Source organism: Typopeltis vanoorti, chromosome 24 (genome assembly GCF_054136105.1).
Source record: "Typopeltis vanoorti isolate ZY-2024b chromosome 24, IOZ_Tvanoo_1.0, whole genome shotgun sequence".
Taxonomy (NCBI): domain Eukaryota; kingdom Metazoa; phylum Arthropoda; class Arachnida; order Uropygi; family Thelyphonidae; genus Typopeltis; species Typopeltis vanoorti.
In genome coordinates, this window is record NC_143572.1 from 56,872,458 (window position 1) to 56,887,994 (window position 15,537).

The 15,537-nt window shown below is 36.3% G+C and overlaps 1 protein-coding gene across 1 annotated transcript in view; it reads left to right on the top strand.

Annotated features, from left to right (window-relative positions):
- Nucleotides 1-15,537, top strand: part of Ziz (dedicator of cytokinesis protein Ziz) — an 826,359-nt gene that overhangs the window by 277,142 nt on the left and 533,680 nt on the right. Inside the window, exons 12-14 of the mRNA XM_090414187.1 lie at nt 1,519-1,764; nt 8,127-8,335; nt 13,777-13,896. Of these exons, the coding sequence (XP_090270313.1) occupies nt 1,519-1,764; nt 8,127-8,335; nt 13,777-13,896 (575 nt within the window). The remainder of the gene's footprint in view (nt 1-1,518; nt 1,765-8,126; nt 8,336-13,776; nt 13,897-15,537) is intronic.

The window sequence follows — 15,537 nt, forward strand, 5'->3', positions numbered from 1 at the left end:
CCCCATCTGAACCCAGATGGTAATGTAATAATAATAATAGTAAATGCTATACACAAAACCAGACATTTTTTTTCATATTTGATTGTGTCTGGTAGAAAGGCCTTCTGAACAAGCAACTATTCTGTGATCTTCCTTCTGTATTCTACAATTGTCTGTTTTCTTTCCTGGTTCTCATTGTGTGCAAGAACGAAGTTTTTTTTTTATTTTTTAATCATATAACTTTATTTAGTGCCAGAGTATTGTTGAAGTAGCACTGTTCTTTTGCACAGTTGATTTCTGCTATATCACCAACTGAAAACCTATTTCATTTCTACATTTCAAGATTTCAGAAACCACCAAGATCTCAAGCATATTTTATTTTTAATCTTCTTCTTCTTCTTCTTCGCGTTATTCCCGCTTCCTATGCAGGGTCCGCGTGTTACTTAGATGCGACTACTTGTTAGTACTACTCCCAACCGACCCGTCACCTGGTCTGCCGCTGGGGGGGGATATATTTTGACTGTAGAGGTGTATGTTCAGGGCCGGTTTGCCTGTTTGCGGGATGAAAAACGCCAGATAAACTGGCGGAAAAAACCCTACTGACCGCGCCCAAGACCGGCTAACTTGGCTATGCCTGAGGAAGATCCTCAAATTCCTCACGTCTACAACGGGAATCGAACTTGGGACACTCCTTCCCCAGTCATATGGTTGCGAAGCGCAAAGCCACTAGGCTAACCGCGCGGTCAAGCATATTTTATTTTTAATGAATTCTTTAAATGCCAATCTTCATACAATTTTCCAGTGGAGTAAATTTAACTTAGTTATATTCAGTCTCGGCAAAACGTATCGTGTCTCATTCTCAAAAAATAATCATTCCATCTAATTTTATTTTTGATATCACTTAGTTTCCTATTACCTGAGAACAGATTTTCTTCCTTGAAATAAGAATATCGAGCTTTGCCTGGCATAAACATATTACATTTTTAGATGCTTGTTTTTTTTTTAACTGCTTTCATTTTCATTTCAGTATGCAGAATTCCATTCCAATGTTTTTGGGGTTGTTCACTGAAACTTTTTCCTTAAAAATTCTTAATTGCTCAATAGAAACTGATACATGAGCCCTCAGTTTCTGCTTTATGTCTCTCCTAAAAATTTATTTATGAGCATTATTCTTCTGAGCTATAGCATGTATAATTCATTTACTCTCCTCAAGATCTCTAAAGGCTTTGAGGAACTTTAAACTCGCCATACCAGATACTTCTAGCTTTTGGAATGATCCTCCAGCAATACTTTCCAGGGAAGTTATAATAGTATTTGAAAGAAATATCAATACTTTTCTCCTTTCTGTTTTGTTACCTTTGGTTCTCTCTTACAGTCTTGATGATTATGGTTTTGAATGTTTTATGGATGGAATTGCTATTAAAAATGGCATAACTCTCCAATTAATTTTACTAGTAATCTAAATTAAGTCATTCTGAAAATATGAATGTATTCTACCTTACCTTAAGTTTGATATAATATCTTTATTTTGAACAACAGGTAGAACCATACATAATGACTATGGCCATGTATGATGCCAAACAGGGAAGAAAGGTGTCTGAAGAATTTCGATTTGATGTCAATCATCCATATATTAGGAATATGTTGCCAAAAACAGGACGGCGTAAAAGTGTGACATTTAATAACATCAATGTAATTAACTGTGGAGACGGACTATTGACTAATAAAGTTCCTCTTCCTCCTTTAATAGGTATTGGAGAAGAATGGTTAAATTTTCCTAAACAGGTAATTTTTTAATATTTTGAACAAGTTTTTTTCAGTGGAAGTATTGTGATCTATTAATTATAAACATATAATTCTTCTTTTCTCCCCACATATTTTTAGCCCTTCCTCACTTCTGCTACTGCACATATGCAGTAGTAGAAGTGAGTACAGGTGAACAATGTATGAATGATATCACTTGTGGTGGAAGATCAGGAGAATGTGGCACTGAGCAAGATAGCATGCTTGTGTGGAGTTTTTGCAGGAAAAAGCATGAACTCAAGCAACTAGAGAAACAGTTAAGTGGTACGGTAGAGAATAAAAAGAAAGAAGAGGTGCAGGAGAAGAGAAGGCAGAGTATGAAAAAACACAAGAAAGAGTAAGGAAAGAGTATTGTACAATGATTCTGTGTTAAGAGGAGTGGTTGATGAGATTATGACAAACTTATATTTCTCATGCTTGTATATTAAGAATGTTTTCAATACTGTTCAAATGCAAAGAATATATGAAAGGAAATATGAAAGAATTGCTTATTTAGGCAACATGAATGATTTGAAAGGTAACTTTATAGAAGATAATGTAAAAATTTCTGAGAAGAAGTGAAAGAGATTGTGAGTCTCCTCCTATGGTATGATAGGACCATATAAGTAGCTGTGTAGGTTGAGCAAAAGGAGTGGTAGACATATGGAGTGAATTATCTGATGGATAGAAAGAATGACATACGACTAATGGATTATACTTGAATGTACTTAGAGTTAGGTTTCTGAGAGCATGAATGCAGGCACCTTTAAGGTTAGTGAACATGAGAGTGATCAAAAAATGATGAGTGAAACTTCTTCTGAAGTTTGAATGGGACAATCAAAACAAGATGGTTATGTGTGGTCCCAACAGGATACTGCAGTTTATGTATACTAATGCTAGAAGCATCTGGAATTGGGGAGGGGGGTTGTTCATTTAATTTGACTTGGTCAAATGTTCTAGGCATCAGACTTGGTTGATAGAGGATAATATAAGGATGGGATGCAAAAGTTATATGATTTTTAGGGACAATAGAGAGAACAAGGTAATGGAGGGTATTGCTAATGGTAGAAGAAAAATTGAATTAGTAAGAGTAACTCACAAGAGAGGCAGAGATGTGATAGACATTTGTGGCTATCAAGTGTGAGATGGAGGCTGAAAAGACAGAAATATAATTTACTAAGCCCTTTAGGCTGGGGGGGGGGGAATTGGGGAAAGGAAGATATAGACAAGAGATAGCTCACTAAGTATAGGATGAGTAATTATTTTGAAAAATTTCAACTATAGGGACATAAATTGTAGTGAAGAAAGGCTACAGAGGGAAGGAAATGGAACTTCAGTATTTCTTAGACGCTACCAAAGTTCCATTTCCTGAAACAAGGTCATGAAGTGACTCAGAGTAATAATAGTGAATCTGGTGATGCCATCTCATTATTAGTGCATAACAAAGGTAATCGTATAGCTTCCAACTGTGGAACATAATCATGCAGTTTTGCTGCTAAGTTGCTAAGTGAGGAATTTTCAGGTGTTTATGAACAGCTTAGAAGGCATCTTCTTGAAGTATGTCATGCCATAAGAATCTGCAATGGAAGAATGGTAGCAGTGCATGGGAAATTGTTAAGAGGTGTTTGAAGGAAGCAGTATTAGATCTAGGTTGACAAGGATAAGTCAGTTAGGAGCTAAATGAATGAGCAGCATTATTAAGCAAGAGCTGCCAAACAAGAATGTTGCGAAGAGAGTACATAGAGAAAGGTGATTAGTCGGCTCATGAGTAGTACATATCACAGGCATGAAGGATGACCAACATGGTAAAGAAGGCAAAATCAAATAATGATTGTAATAGAATGCTAATAGAAGGAAGGTAACAGAAGGCAGAAGAAACAGTTGAATTTTGAGTGTTTACTTAACAGCAGTATATCATCCAGGGTGGAGATAACATACTCACAGATGCAAGAGAACCAGCATGAAAATACAGGTAATTGAACTGAAGATGCTTCGGATTTTGCCAAATAATAAATGCAAATAATGGCTGCCATGGATATCAAAGTTCCATCAGCCTGAGTATTACAACAATGTGTCAGGGAATTGGCTGTGCATCTGATCAGGCTGTTTAATTTAACCATCATACTGGCCATGATGTTAATTTACACCAGTCAAAACATGAATGTAAAATTCATCATCATGTGAAGTGGGATGCAAAATTTACCATAACAATGGCAATTCCTTTAAAATATTATTGAAATAATGAGGATACAAAACTTAAGATGGTTGATATATTTCATCCACTGTGGCTGGTTGGGCGGTTAAGTCTCAGCTCTGATAAAATTCCAAGGGAGTGAAAAAAAAAAAAAGAGCAGAATAATTTCAGTGCATAAAGTGGCTTCAAGATTTAACAAATTATAGACCACTTGATATGTTAGGAATGGTGGTTATTGGAGAAGTAAATCAAAAGCAAAATCCATTAATGTATGGCTGAGCATAGCTTTGAAGGATATGTCCTGAGCTTTTGATTGCTGCATTTCTGCCCTGAGCTAATTCACTTCTACTTAGTCAACCTAGTGACCCTGAGCTCTCCTGAGGTCACCACATCAACACTGTGCTTAGTGCAGATACTCAATCAACATAGGATGACAAGGAGCAGTGCTTCCAAGTAGCTGGATTGCAGGAGCATGCTGCCACTCCCAGCCAGATAAGGATATGAATCTGGCTGGGAGTGACTTCAGAAAATTAAAGTTAGGGATTAGGAGTGATGATGAACTTCTTGTTCACCATCACTCCTATGGTGAACCTGAATAATTCAGTTACGTCGGTGGAGGGGGGGGGGCTGATAAGGCCAAGGGTTTCTGTCAAAGTGCATTAGTGAAAGTGAGGTGATATTAAAACTGACAATGATGTCAGAGTTAAATTTTCTATTAATGATTTAAAGTGTAAAGAATTTTTAATAGATGAGGAAGAGTTACCTATAAGGGAGAAAAGTGATTTGGATAAATGTTTAGCCACCAGTTTGTAGGTGGGGCTGTCTATGCTATCTACTGTTTGACAAAGGGGGTATATTGAGTTTGTGAATTTCAGGAACCTGGTATATCTGGGGTGGTTGGACATGATAAAATTTAAGTTTTTTGGTAATTTCTTTTGACAGGATGTAACTTTTTTAAATAATTTGTACACTTTTTTTCTATTAGGATATTGTAGGATCCCAGTATATGATCTGATAATTGGAGGGATCCCTCAGAAGATGTTTCATTTTTCTGTTGTACTCTGCTTGGTTCATTATGAACTCCTACCACTCATAGTCAAGCTGAGTAGCAATCTCAGTTGCATTCTTTCTTGTAAATATTGGATGAAAGGGGAGAGGATAAACAATATATTGACTGATTATTGACACTGTTTTGTAGTTGTAAGACAGAAGTAATACTACTGGGGGGAAGGGGGGGAAGAGCACATTTTGTATAGCTTTAACACGTTCATTGCCAATCACGCGATGCGAGTTCTCACCAAACGGCCGATCACGCGTTATCGCATGGACGTCGCCAACTAAATAAAAAAATAAAAAAAATTTGGCCACCACACGAAATTCCAATTTTCAGCTTGGCAATGAAAGTGTTAATGTGTTTTTTTTTTTTTTTTTATGGATATTAGGTTGACTAAACTGTATGCAACCACATTAGATACACCATATCATATAGTTTGCTGTTAATGGCAGAACAAAATAAGAGAAACTTTTGTATTGAAATATTTTTTTATATCATCAAAAAATACTAGCAAAGGGAGTTCCACTCTTTGAAGAAGTTACTTGTAATAGTGGAGAAGCAATAAAAAAACACTGCAGTAATATCAAGTTGTATTTCTTCATATACCTGTGAATCACAGAATATTACAAGATGTTTCATTTTTCTGTTGTACTCTGCTTGGTCATTATAAACTCCTACCACTCATAGTCAAGCTGAGTAGCAATCTCAGTTGAATTCTTTGTTCAAATCATCCACCAATTGGTGAGAGTGACCATGAGGTAATTACCTGGGTGGTTGCCAGCAGTGAAAGGACCCCTGTGAGAAAAGAGTATATGTGGAACTACAAGGGGGGGGGGGGTATTATGAAGAGCTCAGGGGACAGCTTGTGGGTGTAGCGTGGAATGAGGAGTTAGCTGGAAAAGAGATCAATGTAGCTTGGGGGATTTTCAAAAACTGTCTAGTAGATGCAATGTCTAATTGTATTCCAAGGGTGAGAAGGTTAAATAAGGTAGGTGTGAAATGGATGAACAGAGATTAAGCATGCGATACAGAGAAAAAGGGCATTGTGGAGGCAGCATAAGAGAAGTGGAAATAACCAATTTCATGAGGTCTACAAAGACCAGGCAAGGAGGGTGACTTGGTTGGTGAGAGTAGCGAAAGAGAGGTATGAACAGCAGTTAGCTAATGAAGCCAAAAAGAATCCTAGGGAGTTCTTTTGATATGTAGCCTGCAAAAGAAAGAATGATTATGGAAGGATGACATTGATTGGAGAAAATGGTATAAAGACAGCTGTTGCAGAATGTGTGGTGGAGATACTTAATGAACAGTTCATAAAGATCTTTCAATCTTGTGAATGTGACTTCATGGAGAGATTGAGAGCAGTTGATGATGTGGAGGAGAAACTGACTGTAAGTGAACAAGAGGTGTTTGGGGAGTTGAGTAAACTAGATGTAAATAAGGCTGTGGGACCTGATAATATATCACAGCGTATTCTGAAGGAATGTGCCAGAGAGTTGACACCTGCCTTGACATATTTTTTTAATATGAGTCTTGCACTTGGTCAAGTTCCTAAGGAGTAGAAGGAGGACAAGATTGTGCCACTTCATAAAGGAGGTGATCGAACTCAAGCACCAAACTTTAGGCCTATCTGTGTGTCAGGTATTGTGGTTAAATTGTTAGAGAAGCTTGTGAGAACTAGGATCCAGAGTTGGGTTGACAACAGTGGTATAATCTTTGATGGACAGCATGGATTTGCTAAAGGGAGGTCATGTTTTAGTAATCTACTTACTTATTACAATAAAGTGACTGCTTCCTTGGACAGAGGAGAAGGATACACAGTAATATACTTGGATTTTGCAAAAGCTTTTGATAGAGTACCTCATGAAAAGTTGACAGTCAAACTAGAGCAGATGGGGTTGGATATTAGATTGGTGCATTGGATTGAAGACTGGCTATTTGATAGGTATCAACAAGTTGTGTATGGGGGTGCGATATCCAGGAAATGGAAAGTCACTAGTGGAGTGCCTCGGAGGTCTGTTTTAGGGCCATTACTATTTAACTTGTATATTAATGATATTGGCGAAGATTTGGATGGAGATGTTCAGTTGTTTGCAGATGATGCAAAGTTGGGACGAACCATAAAGAGTAGTGAGGATGTTGTGGCCTTGCAAGAAGACTTGAATAAATTGAGTGATTGGGCACGGAAATGGGGATGTGAGTTCAATGTTGCAAAATGTAAGGTTTTAAAATTTGGATAACAAAGATGGGATGCAGAATTTATGCTTGGTGAGAATATATTGTTGGAGGTAGAGGAAATAAGAGATTTGGGGGCAATAGTGGATAAGGATCTAAAATTCAGGGGACACATCGCCAAAATTGTGAAGACAACACGAAGTTTCTGGGAATGATGCGGAGGACACTGACGTGTAGAAGTTGGGAGATTCTTGTTCCGTTGTATAAGGCTTTGATAATGCCACACATGGACTATTGTGCCCAGATTTGGTCACTGGGTTATCAGAAGGAAGAAGAGATGTTGGAAAGGGTCCAAAGGTGACTGACTAAGGTAGTTTCTGACCTCTGGAATGTCGAATATGAGGAAAGATTGAGAAGATGTAATTTGCAGAGTCTGGTGAAGAGGAGGAAGAGGAGAGATATGATAGACACCTACAAGTTGGTAAGGGGTTGTTATAAGATTAATGGTGGAGAAGTTCTACAGAGAATAGTGGGAGATCAGGTGAAAACCAGAGGTCAACTCTGGAAACTGTATAAAGAGGGTGTGAGTAGGGGAGTGAGAGGCAGGTTTTTTTCGTGCAGAGTTGTGAATGATTGGAATACCTTGCCTGAGAGTGTGGTGTCTGCAAGGAGTTTGAGTGTGTTTAAGACACGGCATGATGAGATGTATGTGTGATAAAAGCACCTCCCAGATGAGTCTTTGACTCCATGAGGTCTTGGCTAATAATAATAATATTAAAATAATTTCAGGAGTTATTTCTTTTGGGTTTAGAAATTTCTTTATTTTAATGTTCCTTCATCCTTACCACAAAAATAAGTAAACAAAGTAAAAATGTCCTGAATGTTCATCCTAGTTTCACAAATCTTTATATCACATTTTTAAAGTATAATTTTTGCTTTGTATAGGCAATTTTTAATGTTCAGCATCCTGATCCAGAATTATATTTAGTGATAAGGATAGAGAAAGTTCTACAAGGAGGTATATCTCAAGCATCTGATCCCTATCTTCGTCCAAGTGCTGCAGATGGCCGTCTTGGAACTAAAGTACAAAAGCTAGTCAGAACCTGTTGCCAAAGGTTAGGTCACTATAGGATGCCTTTTGCCTGGACTGCAAGGTTTGTTTAATTGCTCTTTCATATTCTGGAATTTTTAAATATAATCCTGAGCATTGCATTTCTAATGTAAAACTGTTTGCAGCAGAACCTGATTTCATATATTTTCTTTATGAACTTTAAATTAACTTATCATACTCTGAATTAAGTGAAGTTTAGTATGATATGCATGTTATGGCTGATAGAATGGTTGTGTGCAATTTTCTGATGTCTTGCAGCAGTCTTTTTGTATATATAAAAATAGATAAGTATGCCAATTTATATTATTATTATTAACATCTGACCTCCATGGAGTCAGAGACTTATTGTGGGAGGTACACACTATTGCACACAATGCTCATCCAACCATGCCTTAAAATGATTCAATGTGTTCACAATGCACTCTTTCAATGCATTCCACTCACCAGCCACTCTCCATGCAAAGAACCTTCTCCTCACACTCTCTTTATACAGTTTCCAGCAATGGCCTCTTGTTTTACCTCCCTCTCACATTTTATGAAAAATCTCTTCCATGTCAACCCGATAAGAAATCCTGACTTGCTTATATGTCTCAATCGTATCCCCTCCCCCCCTCTTCCTCCTATTCATGAAGCTTTGCAACTTACATTCTCTCAATCTGTCCTTGTACTCTTCATTCTAAAGACCACTGACAACTTTTGTGAATCTTCTCTGCCTCTTTCCAACATATCCTCATCACAATGAAAACCAAGCAACCAGATCTGTGCACAATAATCCATATGAGACCTGATCAAGGCCTTATACAATGCCATCATAATCTCTTTATTTCTGCATGTCAGGGTCTTTCCTTACATTATTGCCATTATCTGATGTGATGTCTTCACACCTTGTGCAGTGTGGACCCTGAATTTGAGGTTCTTGTCCACAATCACTCCCAGATCTCTCATTTCCTCTTCCTCCTTTAAAGTTTCCCCACCAAGTTACACTTTGCATTATTATTATTATTTTACACCTCTAGGGAATCCAAAGACTCATCAAGAGAATTGAGGGAGTTAAATTTTCTATTAATGTTTTAAAGTGTAAAGAATTTTTAATAGATGAGGGAGAGTTGCCTGTAAGAGAGAAAGGTGATTTGGATAAATGTTTATCCAGGACTGTCTATGCTATCTACACATCTGTTATGATTATTATCGATACTGCTAGCAAATTTTTATTTTGCAAGATAGATGCTTGACTTCCTGCTTTTAAATCTTTTTGATAACTTACTAAAATTAAGAACCAAAAGGCTTAATTTTGGTGATGAAAAATTATGTAAATCAAGTGGATATTAAATCCAGCAATATTTCATAGTTTCTGAATGCAGAAACTATGAAAGTTTCATATGAAATTTCGTACAAAATTAACTTGTAAATGCTGGCGAGTGTATTCCCATAACTCTCTGGTCATATTTCTTATGAAACTTTTCTGCATTTAGCTTTGAAATAATGCTGGATTTATCATCCAGCATTATTTCAAATTTCAACACAGCAATACCATCCAATAGTTATCTTTTTGATAACTATTGGATGGTATTCTTTCTCCAGAGTCATTAATTTCTGTGATTGTTCTCTATCTTGTTCTTTTCTGTTTTTGGGAGGCCAAACTCACCCAGTTCAGTACAAAATTTGCTAATACAGTTTTAATTTAAAAATAGTTATGTTAAAAAGCACTTGGGTTTCTCCTAGAATAAGAACTTCTTCCAGTTATGTGCTATAAGAGGTATTTCTATGTTATGTTTGTATAATAGCTTAATATAAATCTCATTGAGCTCTTTTCAACAGCTACATGAAAATGTCTTTGAATCAGTGGGTGATGTAGGTCAATTCCCATATCCCTATCACCAACTTCAAAAGTGTATTCTGCACTTCAGAAGTAACAAATATAAAGTCCCATTAAACGTGGATATGGAAACCTGTAACTGAAAATAGCACAGATTAACTGATTAAATCACATGATTGTAAACAACATAATAACATGCAAGATAACATGTCTGGATTGCTTTCAATCTAATAGGTTTGCTCTGAATAAGTGAAGTTTTTATGTTAATCCCATGTACGAGTGGTTGAAGAATCTGTAAGTACTTCAGTGCAATGTGTTGGGTGCAGGTGAGGATTGAATAATTTACTGACTTTTTTTTTTTGAAGAGTTGCATGATTGTAGTTGTTGAATACTTCATGAGGAAGTGTGTTCCAGAAGACAGAAGTAGATGGAAATGATAGGAAAAGGTGAAGAAGATTCAGCATGTTTGAAGTTGCACTGCAAAGGGACTTTGGGTAGCTACTACTCCTGTTTTAGAAAGCCCAATAGAAAATGGTGGAGTGATAGCAGCCAGTTTAGTGGAGCAGTCACCATGCAGGTACCTGTAAAATAGAGTCTGTAAGGATGGGATCGTCTGTGAGCCAAATTACTCTCTTCTTGACAAAATTGAGAATTTTTAAGAAAGTGCATGAACCCAAAATGTAAGCAGTAGTCTAAAGATAGGCAGATTTGGGATTTGTAAAGAGTTAACTGGGTGGTTGAAAAATAGCATTTTGAGCAGAAGTTAATGCCTGGTTTAGATGCTGAGTAAGCAATTGGTGTGATATGTTTATGCCAGGAGAGGCTGCAGGTGAATGTTAGGCTAATCAGAGAGAGATCTAATCCTGTCTAAAAGGAAAGACTATGTTTTTATGGCATTTAAAGTGACCAGATTGCCCTATCTTCATTGAAATATGGTGGAGATCACTGTTTAAGACACCGGTTGAGGTTGATCTTGAAACTTGGGATGTCTGAGACTGTGTAGCTTGTCAGAAGTATGATAAATGGACTGTATGAGGGATTTCTGAAAAGTAAGGTAATCATTTTTTTTTCTTAATAATGGTGAAAGGGAATGAGATAAAACACAATGGACAAATAGATCTGTTAATTAAGTTCAAAAAGATTGCCATTGCAGTGTGGTGCTGCTGTCACCTCATAGCTAATTCTAGTTGCAAGATGGTGGCTACTATGCAAGTGTAGTCCTAAACAGATGTTCGTGAAGTTATTCATTTTTTGCAAGCAAAAGAGCTTCACCAAGTGGCATTCACCATGAGCTGGTTGGTGTGTATGGCGAAAATGTGATGTCAAAGAAGCAGGTGTGTTTTCCGTGCAGTGAATTTAAAGTGAGACATGGTAGCATTGAGGATCAACATTGGGCAGGCACACCTTCATTAGGTAAGACAACAACATTCTGCGCATTAAGGACATCATTTTTGAAGACCATCAAGTGAATCTGCAGTTTATGAAATTGTTCACAATGTCCTTTCGAAAGGTATGTTCCTGCTGAGTGCCCTGATATTTGTCAGAGGAGTATAAGGCAACATGCATGGAGATGTGTCTAGAGAATCTGTTGCAATTCAGTGACAAAGGCAAGGATTTTCTTGCTTATCTAGGAGATGAAACAGGTTCATCACTTTACCCTGGAGAGCAAACAAGACTCCATGACTTGGAAACATCCACAATCTTCTGTATGCAAAGAAATTCAAAACTCTTCCCATTGCTTGAAAATGAAAAATCATGGCCACAGTGTTCTGGGATTACCAAGGCATTCTGTTGGTGGACTTCTTGCCGAAGGGAGGAACAGTCAATGCAGAGCTTTACTGTGCAACATTGGACAAACTGAAGGCCAACATTCAGTGCAAATGACCAGGACTCCTGACAAGGGGAATGATTTTGGTGCATGACAACACTACTCTACACACTGCACTCGCCACACATGAGTGGTTGTGCTATAATCATTGGGGGAACTCTGCTACATCCCCCCCCCTACAGCTCAGACTTGGTGCCTTCAAACATTCATTTGTTTGTTCCCCCCCCTTAAGAAACACTTTTCTGGATGGGAATTTCACTGTGGATGAGAAAATTCATCAGGCAGTGCAATGTTGGTTACTGGAGAAGTAGTGCATGTTGATATTTCTTGGTGTGTAATTTCAACTTCCTATTATTAAACATCCTCGAGAAAAAAGAAAGTGTTACCTTACTTTTTGGAAACCCCTCGTATAATCACCAACCTTGTAATTACACATATATCTTTTCCACAGAGAAGTCTTCATGTAGCTAGATACCACCCAAGTGATCCCTTCATGATCACTCACCATCTAGATGGATAGAAATGTAACACTACTCAGTTACTCCTCCTCTAATGTGATCAGTGGTGTACTCAAGATTTAATCTTGTGAGGTGGGACAAGTAGATGATTTGGGAATAGACACTGCGCATTGCATACGACCTATGACTGAGCATCTGCGGTAATCGCCAATACATGAAACCTGTGATCTCTCTGGCCCGGCTTGGGAAAACGAAGTAGCACTCAGTCTGCTCGAGCACTACCTCGTTTGCCTTGCTTTCACAGTGGCTGTGATTCCCAAGAGCTATAGGGTATTCCCACCTTATGTGACCACTAATTCATAAGTAGTATAGAAATAGAAGACACAACACAACATAAATAAAAATATTAATTTTAATTAGGAAAATATTTTGGAAAATTTTCTAGTGTTTTTTTTTCCTTTTTCTTTTTTTTGCCCCCCAGGTGCATCACTGAATGTGATAATCAGATCCTAAAACTTGCATGCCCTTCTTTACCTGCTTCTTCTTTCAGGTACTCAAATTCCTTTTCTTTATTCTCAAATGCTATCTTTTCATTCCAATCTGTAAATCCAGTCTTAAAATCACTCATAATGATCACTGTTCCATTATCACTAACCCAAGTTGTTTATACATTTCTCCATCACCACCTTCTACATTCTTTAGCCTGTAGCAATATCAGACTAAATATCTCTTCCTATCAACCTCCACCTCACACCATACTGCCTCAAAACCATTGTCACTGTTTCTCTCTTGCAATGTCCACCTTATATAGATATATTTCTCCTGCTATGATCAGCAGCACTTCCCCCTTCCTTATTCTTTCTTTCCTCATGAAAACATCTTATCATTCTGTTTCTATTCTCGTCAGAATATTATTCTCATCCAACTATGTATCACTTATTCCAACATTTTTCTGTGAATAAACTCAGTCAGTGAAACAATTTTATCTCCCTTATTTTTGATACTCCCTGCATTCATAATTCTTTTTTTTTTTTGTTTTAAAGTGATATAATTAAAATTGATTTCATATATTTTATAAATCTTCATGCTTTTCCATTATGCTGTGTTTAATATAAATATTGTTATAAGTTATGATTTCAAAACTTATTATAACTTATTGTAATAATATTTGTAATGCCAATGATTTCAAAGGCAATTTTACTAATGAAATTAGAAAATTGTCATAATGTTTTAATGATGGTACATGTCTATTTTTATTTTATATTCTTATAAAACTGTGTGCATGCCTGTATGAGATTTTGATTTGTTCCTAAGTTAATATTTTATCCAATTCTTAAAGTAGCAAAGATGTACAGTGGAATTCCATTTTTTCACCCCTTTAGACCCATATTTAAATTTTCTGGAGATCTTGATACTTCATCTGAAATTACTCCTATTTACAGACAGGAAAGTTCAAAGTTATCTGATGATGATTTGGTGAAGTTTCTGTTTGAGTTAAAAAAGTAAGATTTTAGTTTATTTAATTTTGAATTGTAAAGAAGCTTTTAATATGTAATGGTGCTAATTGCTTTATGCATGGTGGGCTCAAAAATTCCCTGGAAGTAATCAGTAATAACTTGATTTCAGTACTTATACTATAGCTTAGTTAAGTTTATCACGTTGAAAGTGATAAATATCCTTGAGAAGCAATGCACTGTTCATATTCCTTTTTTTTTTTTTCATTTTTGAAAGCACTATTCATAAACTGTTTAGAGGATTCAGTCATACTTTATTTATTTGTTATATTTGTAATAATGTCTTCTACTTTGAAATATTCCTCCTTTTAAGATCAATTTTATCTATGGAATTAGAGAAATTAGATGACTCAGACAGGAGAATTGTTGAATTTATAAAGTATTGTGTGTGTGTGTGGGGGGGGATTGCATGTTTTACAGTCCACATTTCTGGTTGCTTTTTCATATTCGATTCCTCACACATTCCAGCACTTCCAGATGTAGTACATGTACACTTGAACACTGCTGTATTAAACCACAAAAAAAGTGCCTGGCATAAGTCCCATAGAACAAATGCTATGTTAAGCATACTTTTTTGTGAATAGTAAACCGAATTTCCTCACAAATTCTTTTCACAAAATATAGTTGCTCTGAATAATGCTGTATGATATACTTCATAAAATTATTCGGGGTGTTATATTTAAACTAGAAGAATGAAACTACATTATTTTTTTATTGCTTTCATATTTGGTATTGTATTATTTCAAGAAAAAAAAATATAAATTTATCCTTGTTTTTGTATTGACTGAAGTAAATCAAATTCATATTGTGAATCCAAACTATTAAATTATTTAAAGAATTTACAACATATACATTGTAAACTGTATATGTTGTAAATTCCTTAAATAATTTAATAGTCATGTGTTACCAATGTATAAGCCTATCTACAAGAATCCAAAGAGACATAGATGAAAGCAACAAAATTTTGTTAGCTATAATGAAAAAGGGAAAAAAAATTGAGTGATTGGAATAAGTCAAGGTAATTAAACTAATATTAATTTTACTTATATAATTTTTATTGCCATAGAATTTTTGCCCTAGTCTCAAGAGCATCTTCAGTATGACTTTCAAATTAAACAACTAGAAAAAAAATCAGAAGATTCAACAAGGAAAGTGCATGAACTATACTACATGATATGAACTATGCTACATGGCTAGCCTGATTGGCCAAATGGTTAGCGTATCTGCTCTCCAGCCTAAAGGCTGTGGGTTTGAATCCCACTGTGAGCATAGATGTTTGTGATTGTCTGTGAAAATACTAGTGGTGGTGGTAATTGTGAAGACAGAGTTATAGAGTAGGTGCTCTCCCTCAATGAGTAATTGGACTCCCTGGAGGTCTCATGTAATAATAATAATAATCATAATAATAATAATATAAAGTAATATGGTCTATGAGGGTGGTCTGAAAAGTTCTTGGCCTAACAATGAAAAAACGAATTTATAATTTCAAAATTATTTTTATTTTTGAACATAATCTCCCTTAAGACTAATACATTTATTCCAGCAATGCTCCAGTGCCATTATCCCATCCCTGTAGTGGATCTCAGTTTTTCATATTCGGTTGCTTTAAGATCTGCAAAGTACCCCTCT